General features: G+C 40.7%; 1 protein-coding gene across 3 annotated transcripts in view; it reads left to right on the plus strand.

Moving 5' to 3' along the window:
* The window catches only part of Adcy8 (adenylate cyclase 8), a 212,775-nt gene that overhangs the window by 40,961 nt on the left and 144,879 nt on the right, over positions 1-26,935 (plus strand). For all 3 annotated transcript variants that reach the window (XM_026407468.2, XM_026407475.2, XM_026407480.2), the window contains exon 2: positions 1,621-1,770. In XM_026407468.2, the coding sequence (XP_026263253.2) occupies positions 1,621-1,770 (150 nt within the window). The remainder of the gene's footprint in view (positions 1-1,620; positions 1,771-26,935) is intronic.

Consider the following 26,935-nt stretch of genomic DNA (forward strand, 5'->3'; position numbering starts at 1 on the left):
AGTTCATTTTATTTGGGTTATTTTATCCTTAACTCAGTTGTTTGCTGTCTACCCTGTTCATGTGAGGCTCAGGGAACAGTTTATACAAGAATTGGAGGCTCCCTTGCACGGGTTCTCTGTAGGATTTGGGGCTCACTTTTCAGCAGCTGTACTTTTTTGCTTCTCTGGAGCTCCTGGACTTCCTCTTGGCATTTCGTCCACCCCACTCTGTATGAACTGCCACCTACCCTTGGGTTAAGGCCATAAAAATAAGGAAATTCGCACTATGTCCATCCTTTCTTCCATACATCAACACCCTTCCAGAATATTCCCACTTTTCTTCCCAAGAAAGCTATACAAAAGGAGTCTAATGTGAATTCAAGAAGTCTAATTTGAGAGTGTGGAAAGGAGATTTTGATGCCGAGTAATAAGATAATGGGAAAGGAGATTCAAAGAAGCAGAAAATGTGAGATCTTTTCTTGAGTTAGAAATAAGACTTGAGTTCCACCAAGGAGGACCCGAGTGCACTAGAGTCATGGTACAGTAGGCCACTCCATGAATGTCTTATATATATCTATATGTATATATAAATGTTTATTCAATTATTAGAACACATCAGTGGTGCAAATTAATGATTTTCGTTGTGATATTTCCATACACGCATATAACATGGTTTGATTGAAGCCACCCTACTTTTTATTTTATTTTTTATTGGTTCTTTTTAGTTGTACATGACAATACAATATACTGTGACATAATCATATAAAAGCATGAAATGTTATTTTTTTCTATTTCAGTCCTCAATATTTCCCCTTGCCTTCCCTTCCTCCCACCCCTGTTCCCTTCCCTCCACTGTTCTTTTGTGATTCTCACCATCATGTACATCCAAAAGACACTAATTTAAAAAAAAAACTGTAAGTTGTTATGAATGATTTTTCTGCTCCATATCCTCTTCCCCTTTTCCCCCAGGATTCCCAGCCTAATACAGACCAAAAACGTCAGCTCCTGAAGAAGAAAGCTGAGGGATGTTAGGGTCTGTAAACAAGTCAGGATGGTGCCTGGCATTTTGCCAGAGAAATGTTAGAGTCTGTAAACAAGTCTGGATGGCGCCTGGCAAAATGCCAGAGGGAGTGGTTTGTGAAGTCACGCCAGTGAGCCATTAAGTGTGGAGATTCCTCATTGGTTGACTGCTGTATCTAGTTTATGTTAATTAGATAAGCTGTGTGGAATGTATAAATACCGTTCCTGTCCTACAATAAACGGCTCCCACTCCTGCTACACAATCAATCTACACAAGTTGTTCGTCACCCCCCTGGTTATTTTGCTGCAGCCGGACTGCGGCAGAGGGACAGGGAGGAAAACAGAAAAAGCCAAAGAGACCTCCCCCATCTTTCTTAACTCACGTTTCCAGTCTAGGTTCAGGTTTTAAACTGGGGAGGAAGAGACTGTGACTTGGTTAAGAAAGACCTCTCTGAAGGGTAACATTGACTGCAGGTCTGAATGAAGGGCAAGGTTTTATGAATACCCTAGTGAACATTTCAATTGATTTACTTTTGAAATTTTTACTTACTTATTTTCCTCTTTGGCTACAAACAGCTCGTTCAACCACCTGACCTCACTGTGTTTGAAATTCTGTTTTAGGTTGCGGCCCAGGCAGTGCTGTTCATGTGTATGAACACGGCTGGGATCTTCATTAGTTACCTGTCAGACCGGGCCCAGCGCCAAGCTTTCCTGGAGACCCGGAGGTGTGTGGAGGCCAGGCTGCGCCTGGAGACAGAGAACCAAAGACAGGTACCAACTGGAAAGACCCTGTTATCACCTCACCAGTTACACGGACTGTTTTCCTTCCTCCCAAACAAATCCTAAATTGCCATTGCTCTTTCAAAGTTTATGTCATGAACTTCAAGAGTCTAAAATAGTTACAGGAGACTTAGAGGTCAAAGTAGGTTGAGCTTATTCTCTATACTCAATTAATTGGTCCCCAAAAGAAAGAAAGTAACTGTAGTCACAAGATATTCTGACACCTTTAACTAACATCTGTGTTTATGACTCAGGTTAAAATCAATATCGTCTACATTCTCATCTTCAACTTCCTTTCTTAAAACTATAAATTGTCATTTCAGATAAAAAATCTCCACTGCATAGGAATTTAAATTAGATAGTAAACTCTTAGAAAAATGTTATGCATGTCTAATCCCTAATACTTCTTCCAGTATTTCAGAAGAGACAGTGCACAAAACAGAGTTTATGGACCGGATACCAATCCCAGAATAAGGGAAGTAGCAGGCAAAGCAGGTTGGATGGGGTGGGGGTGGAGGGTGGAAAGAATGAAATCCTGTTTAAAACCGTTGAAATAAAGAAGGCTCTTTTATATCTTAGCTGAGTGGATGCTATAGAGACAAAAAGCAGCTTTGGTCTCAAATGATATATTCCTTCAAAATAAAATTAGTTAAGACTAAAGACTTGCTCCTCCAAAAGCTATTTATATGTACAAAATACATGTGTTACCATTGTTTCTGAAAATAACTATTAAAAAGGAATAACAGGAATCCATTAGAAACTGGTTTTAGAATCAACAATAGTCAGCTAAGTTTATAGGCTCTTGAGAATTCTATGCATAATAGATGTATTAGTTCTACCGTACTTGGTTCTTTTTCTTGAAGTTATGTATGCTGTAGCACACTTATTTTAAACTTCATACAATGATGGTTTGAGAAATTGCAAACAAAGGAACTGTAAAAGGCTCAACATTTTCTTTATGATTAATTGGATTGAATCATCAGGAAAGCATGTGTCTTTGAAGTTAAGTGAGTCCAGGTCTGTGTGGCAATGGATGAGGCAGACAGCTTGGGTGCAACTTGACAAAACTCACCTCCCACCAACATATGTTATCTCTGACATATGTTATCAACAGCGGAGACTCCTGAACTTGCAAATCCTACAGTGACTTCTTGAGATTCGGAACAGGGAATTTCTAAGTTAATGACTAAAGCAATTAATTATGGAGCCTCATTAGTAGTTACAGAGTAGTTTCTCTGAGTAGCTCTTGGAACTATTTAGAAAAATAATTTCAAGGAAGAAAACACTTTGTACAATAAAATGAGAGTATCTCCAGGATGGTGTATTATGTTCCTGTGCAAAACAGAGCAGTTACCAAACTGGTACGTCACTCTTTCCATGGGACTTGTGCCAATGCAGAAAATGCTGTGGTATTAATAATTTACTCAGCTCTTCTTGATGTCCCATCACAACAAGAGCTGCTTTGTGAGTGCGCTGTCTGATACGCCTTTTGAATGCTGTGTTTATTAAATATGGAGACATTGAAAATTATTGCCTTATCCTATCCATAAGACTTGGCTTTCTTTCTCATGCTTCAAGTTAGGTGTCTCAGAAGCACTGTGATCTAGTAATCTAACATGGTGGAATGGTGTTCCACTCTCCTCCCTAGTAGTTGTTTTTTTTTTTTTCTTTTTTTTAAGTTAGTAGAAGGAGAAAGAAAATAATAATATAGAGGTGAGAAGAAGAGACAATTCACCTGTAAAGGCCACTAGAGTTTGTGTCATGGCTCATTTTAATTCCCAGTTGGGCCACCTAAGTCACATAGTCCTCAGCCCTAAGTTCTTCATTTGAAAATGGAAAGTATCTTTCTCTTTAGCATTATGTTTGCTTTAAATGACATAACATGTATATAGCCACACAAAATTATAAGTCAGCCTTATTGTTTTCATGGATAAAATACAAGAAAAGACTTTCCTTTTTGGTGGAAGGTTCTTGGTTCTGAGGATTAAAAGTAAAGTCTTCTATAGGTTTCTTACAGTCACAGGATCAGAACTATGATCAGTTATTTCTGGCGTATTGACCACCCCTCCTTCCCCTGTATCCAAGATAGCCAGCTCTGTGTCATTCTCTGCTAAAGTTACTTTCCATTGACATTTGATCTCTGCTACAGGTTTCCATTATCCCTGAGAACTTTCTTGGTTGTAAATGGACAGTGTAGTCTAGCAGAGAAAACACAGCATTTCAAGTGAGACTGCCCTGAAATTGAAATCTTTGCTTAGTTACTATTTTAGTGAGCTTGAGCAAGCTGTGAGTCTTTGTTTCTCTACCCATAGCAAGAAGATAATAATAACCTGCCCGAAAAGTCTCCTTAACAGCTAGAAATATTGTGTGCAATGCCCTTACAACTCAGAGAAGAGTTTCTATTAGCATTATTATGCATAATTATGTATACAATTCAGCCAACATAGCTCAGGCCCAAGTGGGCTCATTTGAGAAAATATTATAAATTGTCTTGTCTTGGTTGAAATAACCTGGAATTATTTATATGGAGGTAAATCGGAATGGTGTTCTCCTTAGGTTACAATAATCAAACTCATCAATATCAAGCGCCATTGACAAATTCACCTTATTTAACTCTTGTCAGAGCTAATTATAATGTTATACCTTAAAAATTCTATATCCTTCAAAAAAGATGCTGTAAAGGCCTAAATGACTGTAAATGCTTTATTCTTAGATAAGTATCCCAAAGAATTCTAGTGGCAATTTTTGTGCTTATCAATATAGCTCATACTATGAGCAGGCCATACCGCACAGAAATGATTGAGAGTTTTTGAGATTTTTCAAGCACTGGATTTATCTCTTGGCAGGATACAAAGGAAATACTTAAACGACTGGTTCAATATTGAATTTGTTTATTTATTTAAGGTCTGCTGTGCATGGGTAACTGTGCTGGGTGTTGAGAACATGATGGGGACTAACAATCAGTTCCTGGCATAGAGCATCAGATATGAAAGGATACGGACAAATCCACAGACACCGCTGGCAATAGTGTATGACTCAAACCTAAACTGCATGATTATAGAGAGCTACTCAGAAGAAACAGTATCTAAACTGACATGCTAATGAGATTTAGATGAATAGTTAAGTGCAGAATACCCTGTACCGGCAAAACACACACACACACACACACACACACACAAATAACTTGAAGAAAAAAGAAAAGTTTTTTTTAGGGGGGGATTATGAATACCCCATGATCATTCATTCACTTTTTCATCTATCTAGCCTTTTACCCATGCTGTAGACATAGAAATGAATAAGATTCTCTTTTAACTCTGAATTGAGCCTGGAAGATGAGTGTGATCTTAATTATTGGATGAGAAGGAAGAAAGACATTAGCAAAGATGCTGATGACAAGACATATGATTTGCTAAAGGACAGCAATGCTGGTCAGTGGGTTTCTCAGATAGCCTCCAGAAAATCTGCACTTTTCCAATGGAACACTACTACTTTCCATTCAATGAAAAATACATATTTATTGAGTCTCAGCTATGAACCAGGCATTAGTCAAAGTACTCTGTACACCAAAGTAATGAAAATCTATTATAGATCTCCATTACTGCATGCTACAATATCTCAATCTTTATATACCTATTTGATAAGGCACACTGTGATCCCTTTGAAGAATCCTCAGTGTCTCATTCCTTGACATATGCCATCCAGCTGTGCCTGGAATATGTGATTATAAATGACTGGGATCATCAATATTTAATGATGGCTACTAGTTGTTTTTCCAAATAAAAATCTGCAGGCAGGAGCTAGAGGGTAAGTGGACCAAGAACCATGTTTCCTCTTGCTTGATGGTTCCCATCACATAACAAGATGCCTGAGGTCCTGGGAAACAGGATTTTTCCTTGGAAATCTGGGAACTTACCCGCATCATTCTTGAGGTCAGAGAACCAGGCAAATATGAAAACGTTTTGCTGTCTCTGTCTCTTTTAAACTAAGAAGTTTAAAAGAGTTTTAAAAAGTTTTAAAGTTTAAACTAAGGACCTTGAAGCTGATCCTCAACTTTATAGTATCTCACTTCCTATCTGTAGTCATCCGCACACCAACAGGGAGAAACTATCGAATGGTTCTAAATGCTGACATGTTGAACTTACTCAACTGCAAGAAGTTGGGCATCTATTGGTCCTTTTTTTCCAGAAGGCAAGAACAACTTCCTTCATCTTGTCTCTTCCTTCTCTTCCTTCTCTTCCTCCTCCTCCTCCTCTTCTTCCTCCTGATCCTTTTCCTTTTCTTCCTTCTTTCTCCTTTCCCTCTATTCCTTCTCCTTTTCCTCCTCCTCTTCCTCTTCTTCCTTCCCCCTTCTCCACTCCTTCCTTCTATTTTATCACCAACTGCAACTCTCATAAGCACACTAATCAACTCCTATCTGTTCTCTCGATCTCCAGCTTCTCTCCCTTAATCTGTTCTCCATCTCACAATCCTGACTGGTTCAGTGCCAGTTCAGGGAACCTGTTAAGAGAAAACCATTCAGTATCTGAAAGATTTGTGTGCAAACCACTTTGGTGCTTCCTGGCTGTGGGACCTTAGGCAAACTTCTCCTTCTGGAGACCTTGATTTTTGTGGACACAAGATAAGCATGGCGATTATACCTTCCTCCCATGGTTTTGGTGTGGGGTAAGAACAAACATCTCTTAGCCCAATGCAGAGCAAGTGCTGTGAGGATGACATTGTTGCTCATCACTGCAAGAAAGCCCTCTTGTCACTGTGTTCAAGCCTAACTTTCTTAATTCAACCCATTGTCTGAGCCACTAGTTCACACCAATATTGAGCTAAACTTGTATGTGGTGCAATAAACCTTCCAGGATCTAGGCCCTGTCCCCTCTCCTGGTCTTCCCCACTCCCTCTCCTATTACACTGCACCAGTGACCATGAGCTCCCTGAAATGCTGCCTCATTAGCCTGTCCACGTGGTTCTTTCAGCCTGGAGAGTCCGCCTCTCTCCTCAGGTATTTCTGCTCTGCAGCTCCAGCATTGCTTCCTCCCCAAGCTCGTTCTGATCCCCAGGTAGAGCGAGCCGCAGGGCTTTTCTCCTGCCCCCACCATGCCAGGAAAGTTAACTCTACTACAGGATGCGTCATACTTGGTGGCATTTACTAATCGACATTTCTCTCGCTACATTACCTCTAAAGACTAGTTAAAAGCTGCTACTCTATCTAATGTATCTGACTCTCTGTATTTATCTAGCACAGTGGCTGGAAAATAAGAGCTGATTAATATTTATTTAACTGAGTTATACTGAACTCAAATGGTGGCTGCTGACTTCCCTTTTACCTATACACATGTTGAAATAACTCTTCTATGGAAGAGTAAAGAGACCTGGGTCCATTGTGTCCCCACTGAAAACTTGGGGTTGGGAGCATTCTGATCCAATTCAGGAGACACCAGCACAAGCTGAGCACACATCTTCAACAGACCTGCTGGGGGAATTTTCCATCTGGAAGCTACATCTTGGAACATTTCTCTTTGGGGAATTAGATTCTAATTACTGTGATTTTTTGTAATCCCATTTCTCCTCCCAAATGATCCAAATGGCCTATATTTATTTTAAATATTAAAATGAATTAATTGTTTTTCTTTCAGCTTTGAGAATTGCAAAAACCTCCTTATGGTAATCATGGCATTTCGAGGTATCTCAGAAGCTCTAGGGGCACGGGAATAAAGTTTCAGATGATACCATATGTTACAGCAGCAGAAAGATTATTTTTAAATGCAGCAGATGTTTTAGCTGTATTAAAGCAATTCAATTTAACTTAAATATCTTTTTTAGGCAATATTGGTGTGAGCTAGTGGTTTGGACATTAAATTGAGAAAATTCTGCATCCTACTGTGCTCTTAGTTGGTTGTTTTGATTCATATTGGTGTCTTATAGCATCTAGGTGTGTTTTTATTTAATTATTTGTATCTGTTAAAAGAAAATTAAAATTTCAGTTTTATTTTAAACGAAGACAAAGCAATCATTAAAAATTGGTGTTTCAAAAACTTACCTTTACTTAAAATGACACTGATTATTTGATTAACCCAGAATATGATCACTTTTTGGAATATCTTATTGAAATGTAGAAATTTTTTAAATCCAATGTAAAAATGAAGGCATTAGGTCTACTGCAGAAATAATATCATTAACTGTGTACATTTCATAGAGTAAGCAGCAAAGCTAATGTTTTGGCAAATCTTACCTGATTAACAGCTTGTATTAGGATTAGTGCTTTTTAAAGTTCTTTGTTTCTTCTGATTTTGTTAACCATAGCAGTACTGCCACATTTTTCACATATTTCTTTTACAAATCTCCCATTGACTGGCTGGCGTTTCAGAGGGTCAGTCTGTACTTGGCCAGCTCCATCATTCTGGTCCCAAGGTGAGGCAGAGGAAACTGCTCACCTCAGGGCAGCCAGGGAGCACAGCACTAGGAGTTGGTGACTTATTCATTCACTTTTAAACATGGATACTCTTAACTAGTGAGGCAGAGCTTTGTCACTCACTCATTCATTCATCCATGGAGGAGCATCAAGACTGACATAAAATGGGCAGAACCTCAGTTATGTCTGTTCTTTTGCTCCAACCAAATGGTCTTTGCATTATTCTCCCAAAACCTCTTCAGCTCCTGCCACCCACTTTTCTGCTCTTCTCCTTCTCTTACATCCCAGGCATGGACCATTCGTCCTGTTCAGCCTGACCTGTTACTAATATATTTCATAGCCATTATTCTTTGGTTTTTGCTAGAAAATTCACTGTTTTCTCCACATTCTTCTCAACTTACTGCACCTACTCCTTGGCTTAGGCTTTTCTCTCTACCTGGTATGATCTTCCTTTCATCCCTCAACCTTATCCGTTCTTCAAAGCTCTGCTTAAATGTCATCTCCTCCACAAAGACCCTCGATTATCCTTCCAGCTGTGACCTTCATGAGAGTTTCATTTGTGAATTTCTTGATGATATTAGTCTCTTTTTATATTTTACTATGCCCTGCCTTTATTTCGATCCTATCCTATAAATTTTTTGAGATAGGATAAACGTTTAATTTGTATTCTTCACAAAAGCTGTGGTTGTAGAAGGGGAAAACAAACTGGGAAGCAGAACAGAGGCAACAGGTAGATAATGACCACTACTAATTGTATTTCCCAAACATTCTTTGACGCAAACATATTGTGAATTTATAGACTTGGGAAATACTCTCTTCTTGAGAAATCAAGAAAAAATCTAAAATTGAATTTCACCATAGGGACATCCTCTTTAACATCCTACAAGAATCTACATCTCTGTGCTCAATTTCTTTCATAGTTTCATTTCTCTTCCTAGTTTCATTTTCATTCCTTTCAGATATTTTATGGGGGAAAAACATAATAAGTTATTCCAGTCTTCATCCTCCCCAACTATAGAATGCTCTATGGACCTCACTGTCCAATAGAATTTCTTATGATAACAGAAATGACTTAATATCCCTGATGGCTAATGGCCACTAAGCTGTTACGCCAGTGTGACACTTTAAATTTTTATTTTTATTCATTTAATCTTAAACATAAATAACCATATATTATCATTGGATCCATATTAAACAGTACATCTCTTTAATCTGGGATCCTCAAAACAGATATATTAGGTTTTATTGGTTTACAGGTATCAATAACCATGTCCTGCTCATGTAGGAAAAAAGAAAGAATGTATCCTGTATTGGCTGAGTTACCAGAGAATTTTGGAAAAAAAAATATTTAGAGAAATAATACAGGGCTTGGGAAAGATCCAGGAATTCAAGAGTCATCACAATCCAAGGAACACTTTGTTCATCTTTTATTCTCCCTCTGGATCTGCTCTGATCTCCCCCTTGTCTCCAGATTAACTCCCTCTTAATAACTCTGCTATTAAGGCTACATGGTAGAAAATGGTTGTGATACAAACTCTTGAAAATTTACCCCTTCTACTCCCATCTAGAGAAATGGCCAGAATGAAAGATATGCTCTTCAATCCAATCTGAAAATACAGCAATTGAAATGCAATTGCCCAGGCTTTGACTGAGTGGCCCCCACAAGAGTTGTGGAGAGAGGCAACATTGGATACAGGAGCATGGCTGCTGGGGGCTCTTTCCTGACTGTTGGGTGAACCGCTCTCATAGAGGAATAGCAGGTGCCTGGCATTGTCGTCCACTCTAACTGAATAGCGCAGCTGGATAACTTGATAAAGAGTAGAGGTCTGTTTCACTTAGTACTATGGTGGCTGGGAAATCCAATATCACGGTGCCAGCATCTGGTGAGAGCCTTCTTGCTGCATCATAACACACTGGAAGGCATCACAAAGTGAGACACAGCAAGCATGCCCTTTCATCTCTCTCTTCTTATTCTTATAAAGCCACTAATGCCATCATCATAGCCCATGCTCATGGCCTTTTCCAATCACAGTTGCCTTCCAAAGCCCCACTTCCAAATACTATAGACTTTGGGTATTCAGTTTCCAACGCATGAAGTGTTGGAGGACGTGTTAAACCATAACAGTATCCCTGATCCAATGACCCACCAGCAGCCTCCACTCAAGCTTGATCTCTCCAGCACTTGGTCCTGCTGACCAGTTCTTATGCCCCCATCTCTTGAAGTACTCTTTTGCCTTAATTTCCATAGGGAGCTCTTGGTCTTTCTTCCTGTCTTTCAGATTTATGATTTCTTCATGTATCCCTTGTCTTCCTCTTAACCCTTGAATGTAGGCATTCTTCGAGGGCCTTTCTTTGAACTCTTTTTTTTTTGGCTCTTTTCTGGTGATTTATCATAACTTCTCTACTGCTGGATAGTTCCCATATCAATATCTCCAGCACCGTGTTTCTTCCAAGCTCCAGAGGCCCACTGCCAACATCCTGCTGCAGCTTCACCAGCAGAAGCCACCAGCCTCACGAGCTCAGCCAGTTCATAATATTCTCATCCCCCCCAAAATAATTTTCCTCTGTGGCATATCCATCCACATCAACTGTGGTGCTGGTTTCTGTTAATGCCGTCTTCACCAAATATGTTCCACATTTCCTTTCCTAGTAGTGTGTGGCTAAAATGGCTTTCTTACTTTCCAGTAGTTTTTTCTAAGCCATTTCTCACCCAGGTAAACTGGCCTGGCTACCTGGATGCACTTCACCTCAAAATTCTTCTCAACAAAGAAACTAGAATTTCACTGGGTGCGGTAGCCACATCTTTTGTACACACACACACACACACACACACACACACACACAAAATGATTTTCCTTACTCCCATTTTCCTTATGGTCTATGAAATTGGATACTTTACAAACATATTGAGCTACCTCGAAATGCATGGGGCATAAAGACAAAACCATGGCTGTCTCTGGCCTATTCTCGTCCTTCTCCATCTTATTTTGAGATGATACAGTAGTCATCCATTGGTCCTCTTTCTCCAGTGAGTAGGAGTCAGGTGTGGGGTTATCACACGTTCATTTCTGGGCCTTTCCTGCAGTAAAATTATGGCTCCTGTTCACCCCTCAGGAAGCCCACTGACACAGGGAGCCCCACACTGGCCTCCACGCTCTCTGCCTCTGGCTGAGAAGCTGTGGCACATGCAGAAAGAAGGAAAAAGAAGTCTGTGTTCCCTCACTTTCCAATTCCCCAACCTTTGCCCTGAGCCCTGTCTACTTCCCTATCTATCTACTGGGCATTGAAGAGGGAAGGTATGTAAAATACCTTCACACCTCGAAACACCAGCAGAGAACATTACTTGTGTCAGGAGCATCTTCTTAGGGTCCCCTGTGGATTATGCAAGATCCACACTAATACCCCAGGATTGCTACTGCACAAGTGTGCAAACCTATCACATTTACCTCCCATTACAGCCCAACCAGCCCGACTCAAGCCCAGCTTATCCATCGTGTCCCATGCCACTTCCCTCCTGTACTCCAGCACTCCACCAGGTCCAGCTAATGTTCCCAGCACTTCTGCACCTGTGACTGCTGGCCAGTCCCTGTTTGCCCTCCATATTCAGTCTCCATCTGTCTCTACTGTTCCCTCCACCCCAGGAGGCTGACCTTTATGGATTGCAAGCTCAATATCCTCTAGCTTCCAGTTGGATTTAGACAAGGGGAGGCACTGGAAAGAGACTAGAGGGTGAGGGCAGAGAGGCCAATGCACTTATCTCCACATCTCCCACACGGCTGGGTTGCAGATTGGCTGTGACTGCACTTCTCTAGCAAAGGCCAGCTCCTATCAGGCAGCCCTTGCTTACTTACTGTAGGGTTTTCTAGGTCCCAAGGGCCTATATGGTTGCTCACTCTTCTGTCTTTGGGATATTTTACCATCCATTATTAGTTTTCTTAAGTCTTCTTTAAACTTTCTTTCATTGTCCTTTTTGAGGTACTAAATGGGTCCTGCCTGGGCCATAAATGACATTGTCCTATTCCTCTCTTTACATGACATGCCCTATTTCCTTTTTTGGTCTATATTTATGAGGTAGTTTAGCAGAGTAGAAAGACAAGTCAGAAAACCTCTGCTTTGGCCAATATGGTAGTCACTAATCCTGTGTGAACGTTGAGCACTTGTAATGTGCCCGGCCTCAAGTACAATGTGCTGTGAGTATAAAATACACACAACAAAGAAGTGAGGAGATGCAAAATAGTCTCACTGAAAACTTTTTGCTAACTTACAGCTGTTGATCATTTGTTGAGATGATATTTGGAGGATATGTGTTAAGTAGAATATGCATTTTAAATAAATTTCAACTCTTCCTAATGTGTAAATGGGAATACAATGAATATTTTAATTCTATATGTGGCTCACATTGTATTTCTACTGAATAGTACTGGCCTACATGTTTGTCTCATTTCTATTTATATCTTGCTGGTGTGACTCTGAGCAACTTGTTGAATTACTTGGTGTGTGTTTCTTCATCTCTCAACCAGAAATGATAATTCCTGACCTGACCTTAGGAGTGTTTTGAGAGACGGCATAATGCCTAAAAAAGTGTTATTTCAACTGTAAAAAGCTCTACAAATGTTAGGGCTATTGTGAAAATCTCACCAATCTGGTGCTCAGATGTCCCTTCTTTAGGAAGTCTTTCCTAATGTTTCCAGTCCTAAGTTATATATATTTGCCTTGGCACTTAGAAGCTTTTACTTAATATTTAACAGGGGGTTTTGCATTCTGCCTTGTGCATGGGTGGGCACCATGGTTCTCTCTTTTTGCCAGGAAAGTGCTGAACAGTGAACAGACTTCCAGTGTTAATGGTCTTTGATTTTCCTGTAACCACCGACCTTACCCAGAGGCCTGGGTTGACTCCATGTGGGAGGAACACCAACTCTTACATGCCATCTGGCTGCCTAGTTCTTTGCTATCTTTCCAGCACATTGTTTGCATTTTCTGGGATGGTGAAAGGAGTGAGAGCTTGAAGAACAAACTTGGATTTCATTCCTAGTTCTAATTCCACATCTGGTCGACCTTAGGTACATCATCTGAACTGTCCAAACCTTTGATTCTTCATCTGTCAAAGACGATAGTCTCTACATATCAAAGTTACTGGGAGGAAATCAAGCCATACATAGTAAGCACCTGACTCCTTGGCTGGCATATGAGGGACTCAGTAGATGGGGGTAGGTCACAGCTCATCCTGGAGTCCTGGACCCCTGGCTTCCTCCTGAGTGTCACAGCAGAGACACTCTGATCCTAGTAACTGCAGTTTTCCTTCTTGTAATTTGTGTGCTTATTCCGATTTGGCATCCATGAGCAGTGCTAATTTTAAATACTTCCCCTGATTCAAACAGAGGCCATCACCCTGTGCTCATTTGCATACAGTTAACATTTCCAGAGACCATGGGGAAAGGAGAAATCAATCACCCTCACAGCCCTCCACACCTTTGATCTAGCTAGAAAAGCTGAGGAGCAGCCAAGGAGTCACATGGGGGCTTTTTATCTCACAAATCTGTGCCGAGTATTTTGACTAAAAAAAAATGGAATTGGAAGCCTAATTCAACCCAGCTAGAAAATGTTGAGCGATGGCTGCTCGGTGGCCTCGATACAGCTGAAGGTGCACTTTAAATTGGTAGTAAGACAGAACAGGGGAAAATAAAATGTGCATTTTTAAAATGACCCAGGCATCTTAGTGTATTTTAGGTGGATTTAAGTAAGAGTTCATTGAGCGGAATCCTACATCCTTTATTTGACATAAGCCATGCCCCAAGTGGATTGGCCATTAAAAGGAAGAAATAATTTAAAGTCATTTTCAGAGTAATTTTAGTGCAAAACCACCCTAGAAATTTTTTTTTAATCTTTTACAAATGTCTTGCCCCCCACCTCATTTGAAAGCAGTGTTTTTAGACCAATGTTTTTGTTTTTCCATAGCATTCGGCTTATTTTTCTCAGAAACAAAAGCTCTCTTTTTTTTTCACATTCCTATGTTGTTATTTACATCATACCCGACTAAATTTGTTTATAGCAGTACAACAGACAAAAAAAGATTTGGAAACGCATTACTTCGCTTTGGTAAAGATGGACATAACTGATGAAGCAGATGGGGGCGGGGGAGGGGGTGGCCTGGAAAAGACCAGCAAGCTAAGAGCGTGGAACGTGCTGAAGGCCTCTCAGCAGCAGAAGCTCCTGAATCAGTAACGTGGGCAGCTGTCGAAGTGCAGTGCCCTGCTGTACATTATTTATGTAAATCCAAAAACTTGTGTTGATATTTTAAAAATATGGAAACTACTCTCAATTAGCGGTTGGAATCTACAAGATTGAGACAGAAGCTGAGAACTCTGCTCTCTAGGCAAAAAGAAACCCGGTATAGGGTGAGATCAGCATTTGATTCTCATTTACCCAACAAGCATTGACCACTCCTTCCCCAGATGTTTTGTCTCCCAGTACTTCCTGCCTTAGGGAAGCGCATCACCACCCCCTCCATCCTTCCTGATGTCCAGTTATGCTCAGGAGCATTTGGTTCCGCTTACTGGTCAGCTTTCATGGTTCCCCATCTATCTAATCCTCCTCCCTGCTCCACTCCTGACCTGGATTACTCCTGAATCCCCTGCCACTTATTCTCCATATTGAAACCTAAGCAGTCCTTCTCAAACCAAAATCTCTTCTGTTCATCTCTGTGACTTCCATACTGAGTTGAATCCTGTTCCCCCAGAATCCATGTCCATTCAAACCTCAGAAGGTGACCTTCTTTGGAAATAGGGTCCTTGCAGATGCACTCAAGTTAACTCAGGATGAATCATGCTATATGAGGATGGGTCTCATTCAGTAATGACTGATGTCCTAATTGAGAAAGGACACAGAAAAGCCAAGAGATGGAAGTGAGAACACACATGGAGAACACCACGTGAGGACCAGGCAGAGCAGGAGCAGTGCATGCACAGGGACACCTGGAGCCAGCAGAAGCCAAGGACAGTTTCTCCCTGAGTCCTCAGAAAGAACCCACCCTGATGCTATGGTTTGAATAAGGTTTGAATATGGCTTGAATATGCTATGGTCTGATACTCCTTCTGAAAATTAACCCCTATTACTAGCTACCGAGAGGTGGGACCATGCAGTAAGTCACAAAAAGGTGATTAGGCCTCTTTCTTCCTGGATGGAATAGATTAATGAGCTATCTCAAGAGTAGGTCTGCTACAGAAGCCCATTGGCTAAGTCTTCCTGCCTTTCACCATGTGGTTCCCTCCTCTGCTTTAAGGCTGCTATTATGAAAGCCATTACCAGAGGCAGCCTCTTAACCCTAGACCTGAACCGGACACCAAAATAAACCTCCATTTATTATAACTTTCCTAGTCTATGGTACTCTGAAACAGCAACAGAAAATGTGCTTAAGATCTTGATTTCAGCCTTCTGATCCGCTGAACTAAAATTTTATTATTTTAAGCCACCAAATTTTGTAATAAGTAACTTATCATGGCAACACCAGGAAACTAACACAGCTCTCCACTGCCTTTAGAATGAAATATGGCCCAGTACTTAACTCTTTCCCCACCTTAGACATTACCTGGATGGAATGAACTATGGCATTTCCTGTGTGTGAGCAGCCACCCTATGCACCTTACATGGATTACTTCATTTAATCCTCAGAGAAACCCTGTGAGGTGGATAGTATCTTCACCTCCATTACACAGATGAATAAACAAAGAACCAGAGAAGTTAAATGACAGCTAGTCAGCTGCAGAGCTGGTATGCACACCCTGCTCCAACCCATAAACCCAGTGCCATCTCCTCACCACCTGTGCCCCGTCACATGCCTCTGCTCCCTTGGCAGGACTATGGGTCTCTCTTCCTAGATGGAGACCTCCCTTGAGTCTTAAATGACAGGAAGCCTAAGTCATGTTGGTCTTAGCATTAGAAGAACGTATTACCTCATGTTACCAAATATCCAGGCCAGGTGCACAACTGTCACAACAGGGCCATGATGAATTGATGGGATACACATAGAGACATGGGGAGGTCCAATTAATATTTCTACTGGAAGAAAATGATGCAGTTTAACATCCATCTGAGAGAGGAGATGTAGTGGACCATGGAGGGACCACTGGGGACCACCACCCAGGGAGGCTTCCCCAAAAGGAACTTGCACCTAGTGCTGTATTCCCTCTGGACAGAGGATAATGGATTTTTTCAGAAGTTCCCTTTGCCTTTCTCACATGAGGTTTTTTTGTTGTTGGATTTTCCCCAACTATTATAGAGGATCCATCTCTGTCCTAATCTTCCCCCTAAGTTCAGGCTAACTGCTAACTATCCCAAAAGGCCATTTTTTTTCCAAGGAGGATGGTTCTCCTCCCCAACCAGCTTCAATCTGTCCAAGTTCCATCTCTAATGAGCTTTAGACACAGCTAGGTCCAGGGCTTATCTAACACACTTGACTTATTTCTCTTCATTATTCAGGACTCAGCTAAAGTCTGAACCAAAATCCCACATGAACCAACTTTTTCTCAGAGCCCCCTTCAGAGCTTCCCTAATGGTAACAATGCATCATTATCACTATCCAACTAGGTTAGAGCATTTTAGAAAAACACACTGGGTTTGCCCTGAATTTGTCTGTCTGAGAAAAAAAATAGGATTTTTCAGAGGAAACTGGAATTTGGTAAGGTTGTCACTCTCTGTCTTATCTTAGAATAATATGAGGCATGACTGCTATCTTCTCTGCTCAACTGCAAGTTTCTTGATCCCTGCAGGATTGTGTTTTTTCCCCCTCATAATATCTACCCTGGTATTTAAACATCAGTGACACTATATCAAGTGAGTAAAATAATGATTGAAATAATGAATCATGTCCACAAGTCTCCTTTCTCAAATATGTGAATACTATTGATGAATTTAAGAATCATTTCCCTTCCCTCTTTAGTCTCAATTGGGTGGGAGATTTTGTGGAAGTTTCTATATTCTGCAAAGGATATTCCTGTTGATCTCTATTCTCCATCAACTCCTCTTTCTTCATGCCCATTTTCCAACAGAATTCATAATTTAATTCTATGGAAACCCTCTTGTTTGTCTATTAATTGCTGGGACATAAATATTTCATCTTTACACCTCCTGACTGCTGGACAACTGAAAGCATTTCACATGCATTGCCTGTTATCTCTTTGGAATATGCAAGAGACACAAGGTGCCCCATGCTGATTTCTATTGTAATGTCATTAGTATTTTTATTGTAGTCATTTTCTGTCCTCTAGCCAACTAGGCTGAAAGCAGAGTGAAGCTTTCCCACTGCCCTTCCTGGTACAGAGGACAATGTCCACTGCAAACTCATTGTTTGTTCCTTACCACATGTTTGCTAAATAATAATTTTTCAGATGCATGAATGAGTAGTGGGTGAAATTGCACAACAGAGTACAGAGGCGTAGAAAAAGTTAGGACAGCCCCATGTGATTCATTGCACCCAAGAAAAGGAGGACCTCTAAATCAGATTCCATTAAGCAGAATCTGATGCTTAGAATTTACGAATGGAGACAGAGTCCTGAGTCCTCATCCAGCTGCTATCTTTCCTCGGTGGAACAACTATCTAAAACTCTCGGTGCCTCAGTTTCCACATGGTGAAATAGAAACAATAAGCACATCTGCCTTATCAGTTGTAAGGAATAATGAGGTGATTCATGCAGAGCTTTTCAGATAGTAAACGCCCAGTAAGATCTGCTGTTGGTAGTGGTATGGTGTTTACTGGTACTTTAATGGAGAACTAATGCATTCCACAGAACACAAAATCCTTAGGCTGCTAGGGACAATTGATTTTAAATAAGTATAGGCAGAAACAAATTGAGATGTTTGGAATGTGAAAAGATAGAAAAACCAAAGGAAATTGGATTGTATCTTATGTTGTGAGGGAGAGCTAGCACTTGTCCACAGAAATGGGAAAGGGGAAGACTAATAAATGCATGAGTATTGATTGCATGCATTGTCCAGGTTAGCTCAGCGGAACATAGGTTTTTGTGCTTTTCCAGGGGAAGTGAGAAGGGTTTTATTGATAACTGTCCTTCTCCTGAGCAGAAAATTGACACATGCCCAGAGATAAACACAAAGTGAAAAGCGATGCTTCCACCTATTAGCCAGGTAGTCGTACAGGTCTGGTCAGGAGGAAGGAGCCACAGACACCAGGAGCTCACACCTGACCTGAGTAGTTTCTTCCTGCAGTTTGCAGAGGTAGAGCCACAAAGGGCCCTAGCCTTGCTGCCTTTGATCCAATTATCTTTTGGAGCACTGGCCTCAACAGTCATGCTTTGTTGCAAGCTAAGATTCTCCAAATCTCAGTTCTTCCACCTATGACATGATTTTAGTAATTCCTACCCCATAGGGATCAGAGGATGATAAAATGGGCTAGTACACATAAAAGGAATTTTTTAAACTCTAAATATATTTCAGATACATTGTTTTAAAATTATTTTTTTAAAGGTTGTATTTAAGGAGGCTATACAGTGTCCTTATTATGCTACATATTTGAATTTTAACTATTCTTTAAATCTCCAAACTGGCTTCTCCAGTTTTGATTAAAATATGATGTTCTCCAGTAAATGTAAAAAGCTTAGCTCCACACCTAGTTAAAAGATAACATCACTATTTTTAAAATTTCAATGGATGAGTCTATAAGATACATCTCAATGAATTTAAAAAGACAACAGAATCCTAAGGATTGAATTAGAATTGAGAAATTTCCTGTGTTGGAGATGGTGATCCAGGAGCCTTCCAAAATACAAATTGTGTGATAGTTCTAATCAGGTATCTATGGAAACAGTTGCATATTAACACTTAAAGTAGGCAATAATTTTTTTTTTCTGTCCATGTGCAGCCACAGGTTAGGCAGTTCTCCAAGGTGTTGGCATCTTTTAACACTTTGACAGTAATGAAATAGAGTTTCCTGCCCAGGAAAGACTCATCTCATCATGAAACTGGTAGAGTTAAGCATTGTGGTCCCTCCCTGGAAGCCCCCAGGTCCTCGGAGGCCCTTTAGCAAGTCAGTCATTATGATTTTGGTAGTTTCCATTCCCTTGCTCCCTCCAACTTACTCAAAACTCAGGTCAAAATCTTAATTGAGTTACCATCTCTGGCCCCCTTGGAATAGATGGGAAGTTTTCTGCTCGTCAGTGTTGAAGGCTTCAACATGAAAATACCCAAGTGGTTGCCTGTTCTCAGGCATAGATGCTAGGTTGAAAATTTATGTGTTTCCCATGTTTATCCAAATATTCTTGGTGAAAGAAATAACACAATGTGGAATCTTTACCATCCCAGCTTTTGCAGTTATCCATACCTTCTGTGATATCTTCAGAACACAAGCACCAATTACCGCATGCATTTTAAGGGATTTTGAAGTTCCCGTATTATGAAAGGAATTCATCAGGATTCAGCAAAATGTAGGTAGGACTTGTCCAATAGCTAATAGCAAGTTCAACTAGGTCTATCTGTGACTTCTCACCTTTCACTGTTAGAATGTCACTGGAAACATTTCTAACAGAACCTCAACTATATGGATATGCAACTTAATTGCTACACAAACAGCAGAGCCAGACGCACCCAATTCTGAATCCCAGCATTGCATCTTATTAGTTGTGTAAACTTGAGCAAAGAATTAAATTTATGTGCCTCATCTTTCATATCTGTTTAAATTGGAATAATCCAACTCACATCCTTGAATCACTGTGAGATTTATTTGAAGTAAATGTTGATGATGGCACTAACTCAGTGGTTGGTACCATCAGATACCCCTTCCACGCCCCCGTGACTTTCCTAGGGTCCCAGAATTGGGGGTTCTTTTTTCTTATCCTGTGGTTGGGTTGTTCCTGCACCTGGATTCCCCACAGGCCATGTGTTCTTCCAGGACAGGGGTGTATTCAGCACTCAGAGACACATGCAAAGCCTGGCTTGTATCATGTAAGATCACTATTTATTGAAGGAAATTGAATTGAATAGCTAAATAGAGTCAAATATGCACCCTCTTTGGGTATGTAATGGAATGGTAGAAAGATGTGTGGTGTGACATTTGCAAATACCCAGGACTTCCAGGGCACACATAATTTCTGAGGTCCTAATGAATTTGAGAAAGAGTTTTTCAGAGTATTAATGAAATTTTAAAATGTATTCCTTCTCTTTTCACCTCTGCCACCATTAAACAAAAGGATGACACTGTTGGTGTCCATTGGACTTGGAGGAGGCTGAAATGCTCTCAGCAGATCAATGTTCCTTTTCTAGAAACTTTGAACCAGTTTTGTCATGAGGGGCAGAGGCCATCAAGCACCATGGATTAGTTCCAGAGTCATGCAGCCTTCTGGATGCCCCTGGGCAGAACATAGGCAGCAGATGCCTGTGAGCAGCCACTAAATTCATGAGTGGACACTGTGACAAAGCACAGACATAGCTGACAAAGAGCCTCCTCCTAATCCCTCCATTCTAAAACTCACAGAGTGCATCTAAGCGCAAAACCCAAATCATATCCAGAACTGCAAAAATTTGGAAAAATGGAATATTTTGCCTTCCTGTCTCTTCAATTCAAAAACGGATACAACATTGTTGCTTTTTGATGGTAACTACCAGGAAAAGAGTTTCTTCCTTAATGAGAACACAAAGGCATAGCTTACATAAAACAATGTATCCATGAAGCAATACCTACCTTTACGCTCATTGAATAGAATATTTTCAATTTTAATCAATTTTTAATCATATAACCCATGTTATATGACCCACTAAATTCATTTGGGGCCCAAAAATGTACCAAGAGCTAAAGTTTAAATCAAGTTACATTTTTTAAAAATTTTGTGCATGTACAAATATGGAACAATAAATCCATCAGTATGTACAACTATAATGCACTAATTGAAAATATTGGGGGGGGTGGAAATCATGCCACACTGGTTGTGGAGGTGTTACTGGAAAGGATGTGGATCGCTTGCCCACTATGCCACCATACTCTTTTTATGTACCCTTCTACTAGATCTCAGCAGTCTCAATTCTCTGTGGCTACAGCTGTGAGCTGGTGTGTAATTCTGATTCTTCAGGATCCAGGGTCCTATGAGAACGCAACCCAAAGGAGAGCCTATGTCCCTCAACCAAGAGAGAAGCCAGGAAAGGCCACTGCTTTTGATTCTAAGGCAGAGGAGATAGAGGAGGTGAAGAATGCATCAAAGGCCAATGAACCAAACAAATGGTGATCTTTGATGGACAGAGGGACAGCTTTGTAAGCTTTCGGTATGCACATCATCCAGGCCATTCAAACTAGCATGACATTTGCCTCATGTTTTCCATATATGTTTTGGCCTTTGAGGTGTTGGATTTCTTGGGCAATTTTTTTTCACTTCTGAGACAAAATCCTCATGTATAAAACAGTATAATAATGTTCATTTTATGACATTTTCAAATGATACATAGTATGTCTCTAGGTTTATGTTTCTTAGCTATAAAACAGGCTTTGTTTCTTCTTCATTGTATAGCTCAAAGGATCCACTAAGACAAGCTTTGTGACAACTGTCACACACAATGGGCACTCAGTAGATGTCAGTTCCCTTTCCTAGTTGTGTATCCTCATTGACATCCCTGGCTTCCCATATCTGTTGATTTGGGGTATCGGTTACCTTTTGCTTTATAATGAATGATTCCAGAATACACTGTCTTAATACAGTCACTATTTGTCAAACTCACTATTCTGTGGGTTGGCAGAGGTCTTCCTCAGGTCCAATCAGCTCATGTTATCTCAGCTGGGTTGTTTCACGTGGCTTCAGTCAGCTGCTGAGACTGATAGAAGCAGGATGATCTAGGACCACGTCACTCACACACCGGACATTTTGGCAGAGAGTAGACTGAGGGCACTCTATGTCACCATCTCACCATCTCATCATTGTTACTGAAAACACTCTAAAGGAGTCTGAATATCATTCCTATTTTAGAAACAAATAACAACAACAACAACAACAAAAAAAAACATGGTGCTAAAGCAAGATCACTCTGCTATAAAATAAATTGAAATCCTTCCTGTCTTACTCCAAAACAGAACTGAATCTTTCTCACAGGTAGCAAGGAGACCAGGGTGGTAAATTTGTTGAGCCTCATTCTTGTGATTTCCTAAATGCCCACCAGTAAAAATTATATTTTTTTATATATTTTTAAATTATTATTTTTTTTAATATTGCCTTATTTCTAATTTCATTACTATTGCTTTGCAAGTTGTTTTCTCCTGACAAGGCAAGTGAATCAAAGTTTAAGTTTCAATCTGCTTAAGTGTGTGTCTCTCTGTGTGTGTGTGTGTGTGTGTGTGTGTATGTCAAAAATTGATCTTAGCTCTGTTGATAACTGGAACACAAAAGTTTAGCAAGCACACATGGTAAGAGACATTAATAGACTGTGGACTTATATTCATGTGTATGAACCCAATACGCTGAAATCTCTGTTCTCCTGAAATGTCAAAGAAATTGACATTCTAAGCAATTGATGCCTGTTAATGGAGAGTTGACATATAGATCAGTTCTCGAGTGCTTAATTCAGGGACCCTAGACGCTCTTTGAGCACTACCGTGAGTGTCTCACTGAGATTTGACAGTCTTTTCTTACAGATTGGATCTTTGTAACCTTTAAAGCTTATCTATCTGTTTCTTGCTGGCCCTCCTCCAATCCATTTGCCATTCTGGGCTTGTCTCATAAAGAGGTGAAGTGGACCATTCCCAAGTTCATTCAACTGATATTGAATGCTTAGTATGTCCCCAATACTGCTTCAAGTCCTGAGAATACCACAGGGAAGACAAGAGCAGATAAAGGACAAGCAAACGAACAAACATGATCACAGAGATGGATGCTATGAATTAGAAAAGAAGGTGTTGGTAACAAAGACAAAATAACAAAGTAACAAAGACAACCTAGAGTGCTGCTCCAGATTGGGTTGCTGGCAAATCTGAAACCTGAGTGAAAAGGGAAAGCTAAGCCAAAAACCGAGAGAAGACTATTACAAGCCGAAAGAAGACCCAACACCATGGCCAAAAGGTGGAATGTGGGCAGAAGCAGGATGATCCATGTTGCTAGAGGATCAAGCTCAAAGGGATAGCCATGGGAGATGAGGTCTAAGCACCCACGTCAGGCACCTTAATTCTAGACTGCCTGACGGGCATCCTAGGGAGCTGCCAAGCTTAGCTGGATCTGTGATCTTAGAGCCAGGAGAGAGGAAGACAGAAGCACATTCTCTAACTGATCAACATACCTACACCACTACCTGGGTGAGGTAATCCAGAGAGGAGCTAGGAAGGAAGGAAGGGCCATAGTACTGTACTCCAACATGAAAATGGGTGAACAGAGGAGAAGGAACCAGCAAAGTTACTAAAAAAATAAGTGAACAATAATTAATAATAATTGAAAAGATATATCCCCAACAACAACAAGAAAACTAGATGCCTGGAGTATCCAAGGAGCTGAAGCTGGAACTGTGTGAAGGAGGAGTCCTGGATGGGGGTGGAAGACAGCCTGCCAGGGCTTCTGGAAGCCATAAGACCTAAGGACCCAGAAGTGACCCATTGTTCCTGGATGAAAGAAGCCAGAGAATGCTGTGTGATTTCATCAGTTGAAGCTCAGACACAGGAAAAAAACTAATGTAGGTGCTAGGAATCCTGATCCCACAACAACTCAAAGTGTTCCAGTTTTCACCTCCATTATCCTGGTAGCTCTTTGGAATATGCAAGAGACATATGGTGCCCAGTGCAGACTTATATTGAAAGATCATTAGTATTTTATTGAGGTCATTTATTTTTCTCTCACACAACTAGACTGCAAGCAAGGAGAAAGCAGAAGGAAACTTATCCACTGCCCTCCCCAGCACAGACTGCGGTGTCAATCACAGACTCATTCCTCTTTCCTTACTGCAGATTTGCTAAATAACAGTTGATCAGATGCGTGCCTGAGTTGTGGATGACACTGCACAATATAGAAGCATGGAGAAGTTTGGGACAGCCCCAGGTGGTCCACTGCACCTAAGTAAATCAGACTCCACAGCATAGAGCCTGGTGCTCAGAATCCACAAATGAAAGCAGACACCTGGGTTCACACCCATGTTCTGCCATTTACTTTCTCTGTTTTCCTGGAACAAGTGCCTAACCTCTTAGTGTCTCAGTTTCCATGTCTGTGAAACAGCATCAATAAACATATCCACCTCATCAGTCATGAGGATTAATGAGACAGCAAGGGCTCGCTAATGGTGCTGCTGGTGCTGGGTTTGTCAATAAGACTGCTATTCCATCATAGGCATTTGCTGTCTTGGTGAAATATGCCCTCACTCCTCCACACAGAGTAGTGATCAGACAGGGGAATGGGGTCTCTGGACAGCTGACAGGCAGGGTCTAATTTTAGGTCTACCATCTACTGATGAGAGTGGGTTTAGTTTATGAAATCTTATAGAACTACACAACTCTGTGATGTCTGCACTTTTCTCTCTGCAAATTATACTTTGATGCAAATAAGAAAATCCTCCTTTAGCAAATCCCCTTAACTTTCAGGATGATGTTCATATTCCCCAGCTTAGTCCACAAGCACCTTCACTCCCCGGTCCCTGCTGACTCTCCATGTGACCACCTGAAGTCTTGTCTGTTACATGGCGTCCCCCATCCAATTGTCTCTCCTCGACCCCATTCTCCTTTGGAGCTTGTTGTCCCCCGAAACTCTCCCTGTATCTCCTCTCCTGGGAAGCCTTCCCTGGTGGTGCAACCTGACCTCAGCTGGGTTTGTACCATCCAAGGCCTTACACTTAACACTACAGTTTCTACCCGCAAGTATCTTTATTTACTTGCCTGAAATGCTGTCAAGACAGCAACCGTTCCTTTAGTAAATTGCATTATTTTGAGGAAAGGCTTGGAAAACTATTTAATAAATGATTATTTGAACAAATGAATGAATAACACTATGGTGAACCCCTTTTTGTAATTGTACTCAGAGAGGTAGAGATAAGACAAATTTGTGGCTTCCACGGTAATATGCAGATCACGTAGGGTTCTCCAGTGATGGGTATCAATATCACATCCAGTGTCTGCTTGATCCATACCTTACTCTATGGTAAGAGCCCTTCTCTCAGCAACCCTTCTAAATGAGAAAAGAATTTCTATTTCTAAATAATCTTAGCAAGAGTATGGTACAGAGGAGCTAGCTAATTCTCTAACCAGTAGTTTATCAGTCAAACACATAACCAGCATGACAATACCTCTTCTGAACACTGCATTAACTAGAGATAGTTAGCAAGCAAACATTTATTTCACTTCTACTGTATACCAGACATGTGCTAAGCATACAGATATGTAAAAGTCACCAGACTTCAACTATTCAAATAGTATATTAATAGTGCCATCAATAGCTCAAAGTTATTAAATTATTTCTAGGTGCCAAGGCTTCACTTAACAAGAATTTTTTTCTTTCATCCCCCATATCCAATCTGCCAAATCAAATCCAAACTAGATCTAAAATCCTTCCATGTGCCTTAACTGCCACCATGTTCTGAGCTCCTATTATATCTCCTTGGAAGTTCACAATAACTTAACTGCTCTCTTCTCTCTATTCTTTCTCTCCTATAAAGCCATTATCCAACCAGAATTGAGAGCAACCTGAAAAGAAACAAAGAAGAATCATCTCTATATTTAAAACCCTCCAATGGCTCCCTCCAATGGATCCATTGAAGTTGGTGAATTCTATCTGGGGGACCATGGCAGTGTCTTCCAAGGAGAAATCACCTGAGCTGCTAGCAGAGGCTACATGGATTTAGGAAGATTGGGTTAAAATGACATGAGTAGCTGAGCCAAGGGCAGTTCAGAAACTAATAAAGATGTCATTGTCCCTACAGTGAGGACCTACAATCATCATGTAATGAACATAGATCAACATGATATATTAGGTACATATATCATATTCATATCATACCATCATATCATATCACAAGCACCTTCATAAGAGGGAAAAACCCAGGATGGAGAGATCTCAGGGCAGGTCCCAGTCTTCCTTCTACAGCTTTGATGACTCTCTAAAACCATCCTCCTTAGAGACTAACCCAATTAAAATCCTGAGAGCTTTGATGACTCTCTAAAACCATCCTCCTTAGAGACTAACCCAATTAAAATCCTGGCACTATCATTCACTTGTTGTGTGACCTTGAGCAAGTCCCTAAACTTCTCTGAGCATCCCTCTCTGTTCTCTACTGGGAGCCGTGGAGTGGTGCATAAGAAACAGTGGTTTCTGATAAGTCCACATTACTGCATGTACGAGAAATGGGAGTATTTGTACTAGGCCACCTAACAGTGGTGCTCTTGGCTAGAGGTGACTACCGTGGGGGCTCCAGCAGCCTCAACTGCACAACCAAGACATCATCTGTTCTTGTCACATCTCATGGCTAATCACACTGTTGGGAAGTCCTGGTCAACCTAACGCAGGGTTTGCACAGGACACAACAATCAGAGCTCCAAGTGTAGCTAAGGATAAGAGTTACAGTGACAACTGCAGCAATAATAACCATACAAGGTATATTAATATTCAACAGAGAAACAGAACCCACAGAGAGAGAGAGAGAGAGAGAGAGAGAGAGAGAGAGAATAGAAGAGAGAGAGGGAGAGAGACAGAAAGACAGAGAGAGATTATCTCTGAGAAGGATAAGAAGAAGGAGGAAAACAAAGTTTATATTGATAATTTATTTTAAGCACTTGGCCTACACAATTATGAAGGCTGTTCTAAG

The sequence above is a fragment of the Urocitellus parryii genome, chromosome 7 (genome assembly GCF_045843805.1).
Source record: "Urocitellus parryii isolate mUroPar1 chromosome 7, mUroPar1.hap1, whole genome shotgun sequence".
In the NCBI taxonomy this organism is placed as follows: domain Eukaryota; kingdom Metazoa; phylum Chordata; class Mammalia; order Rodentia; family Sciuridae; genus Urocitellus; species Urocitellus parryii.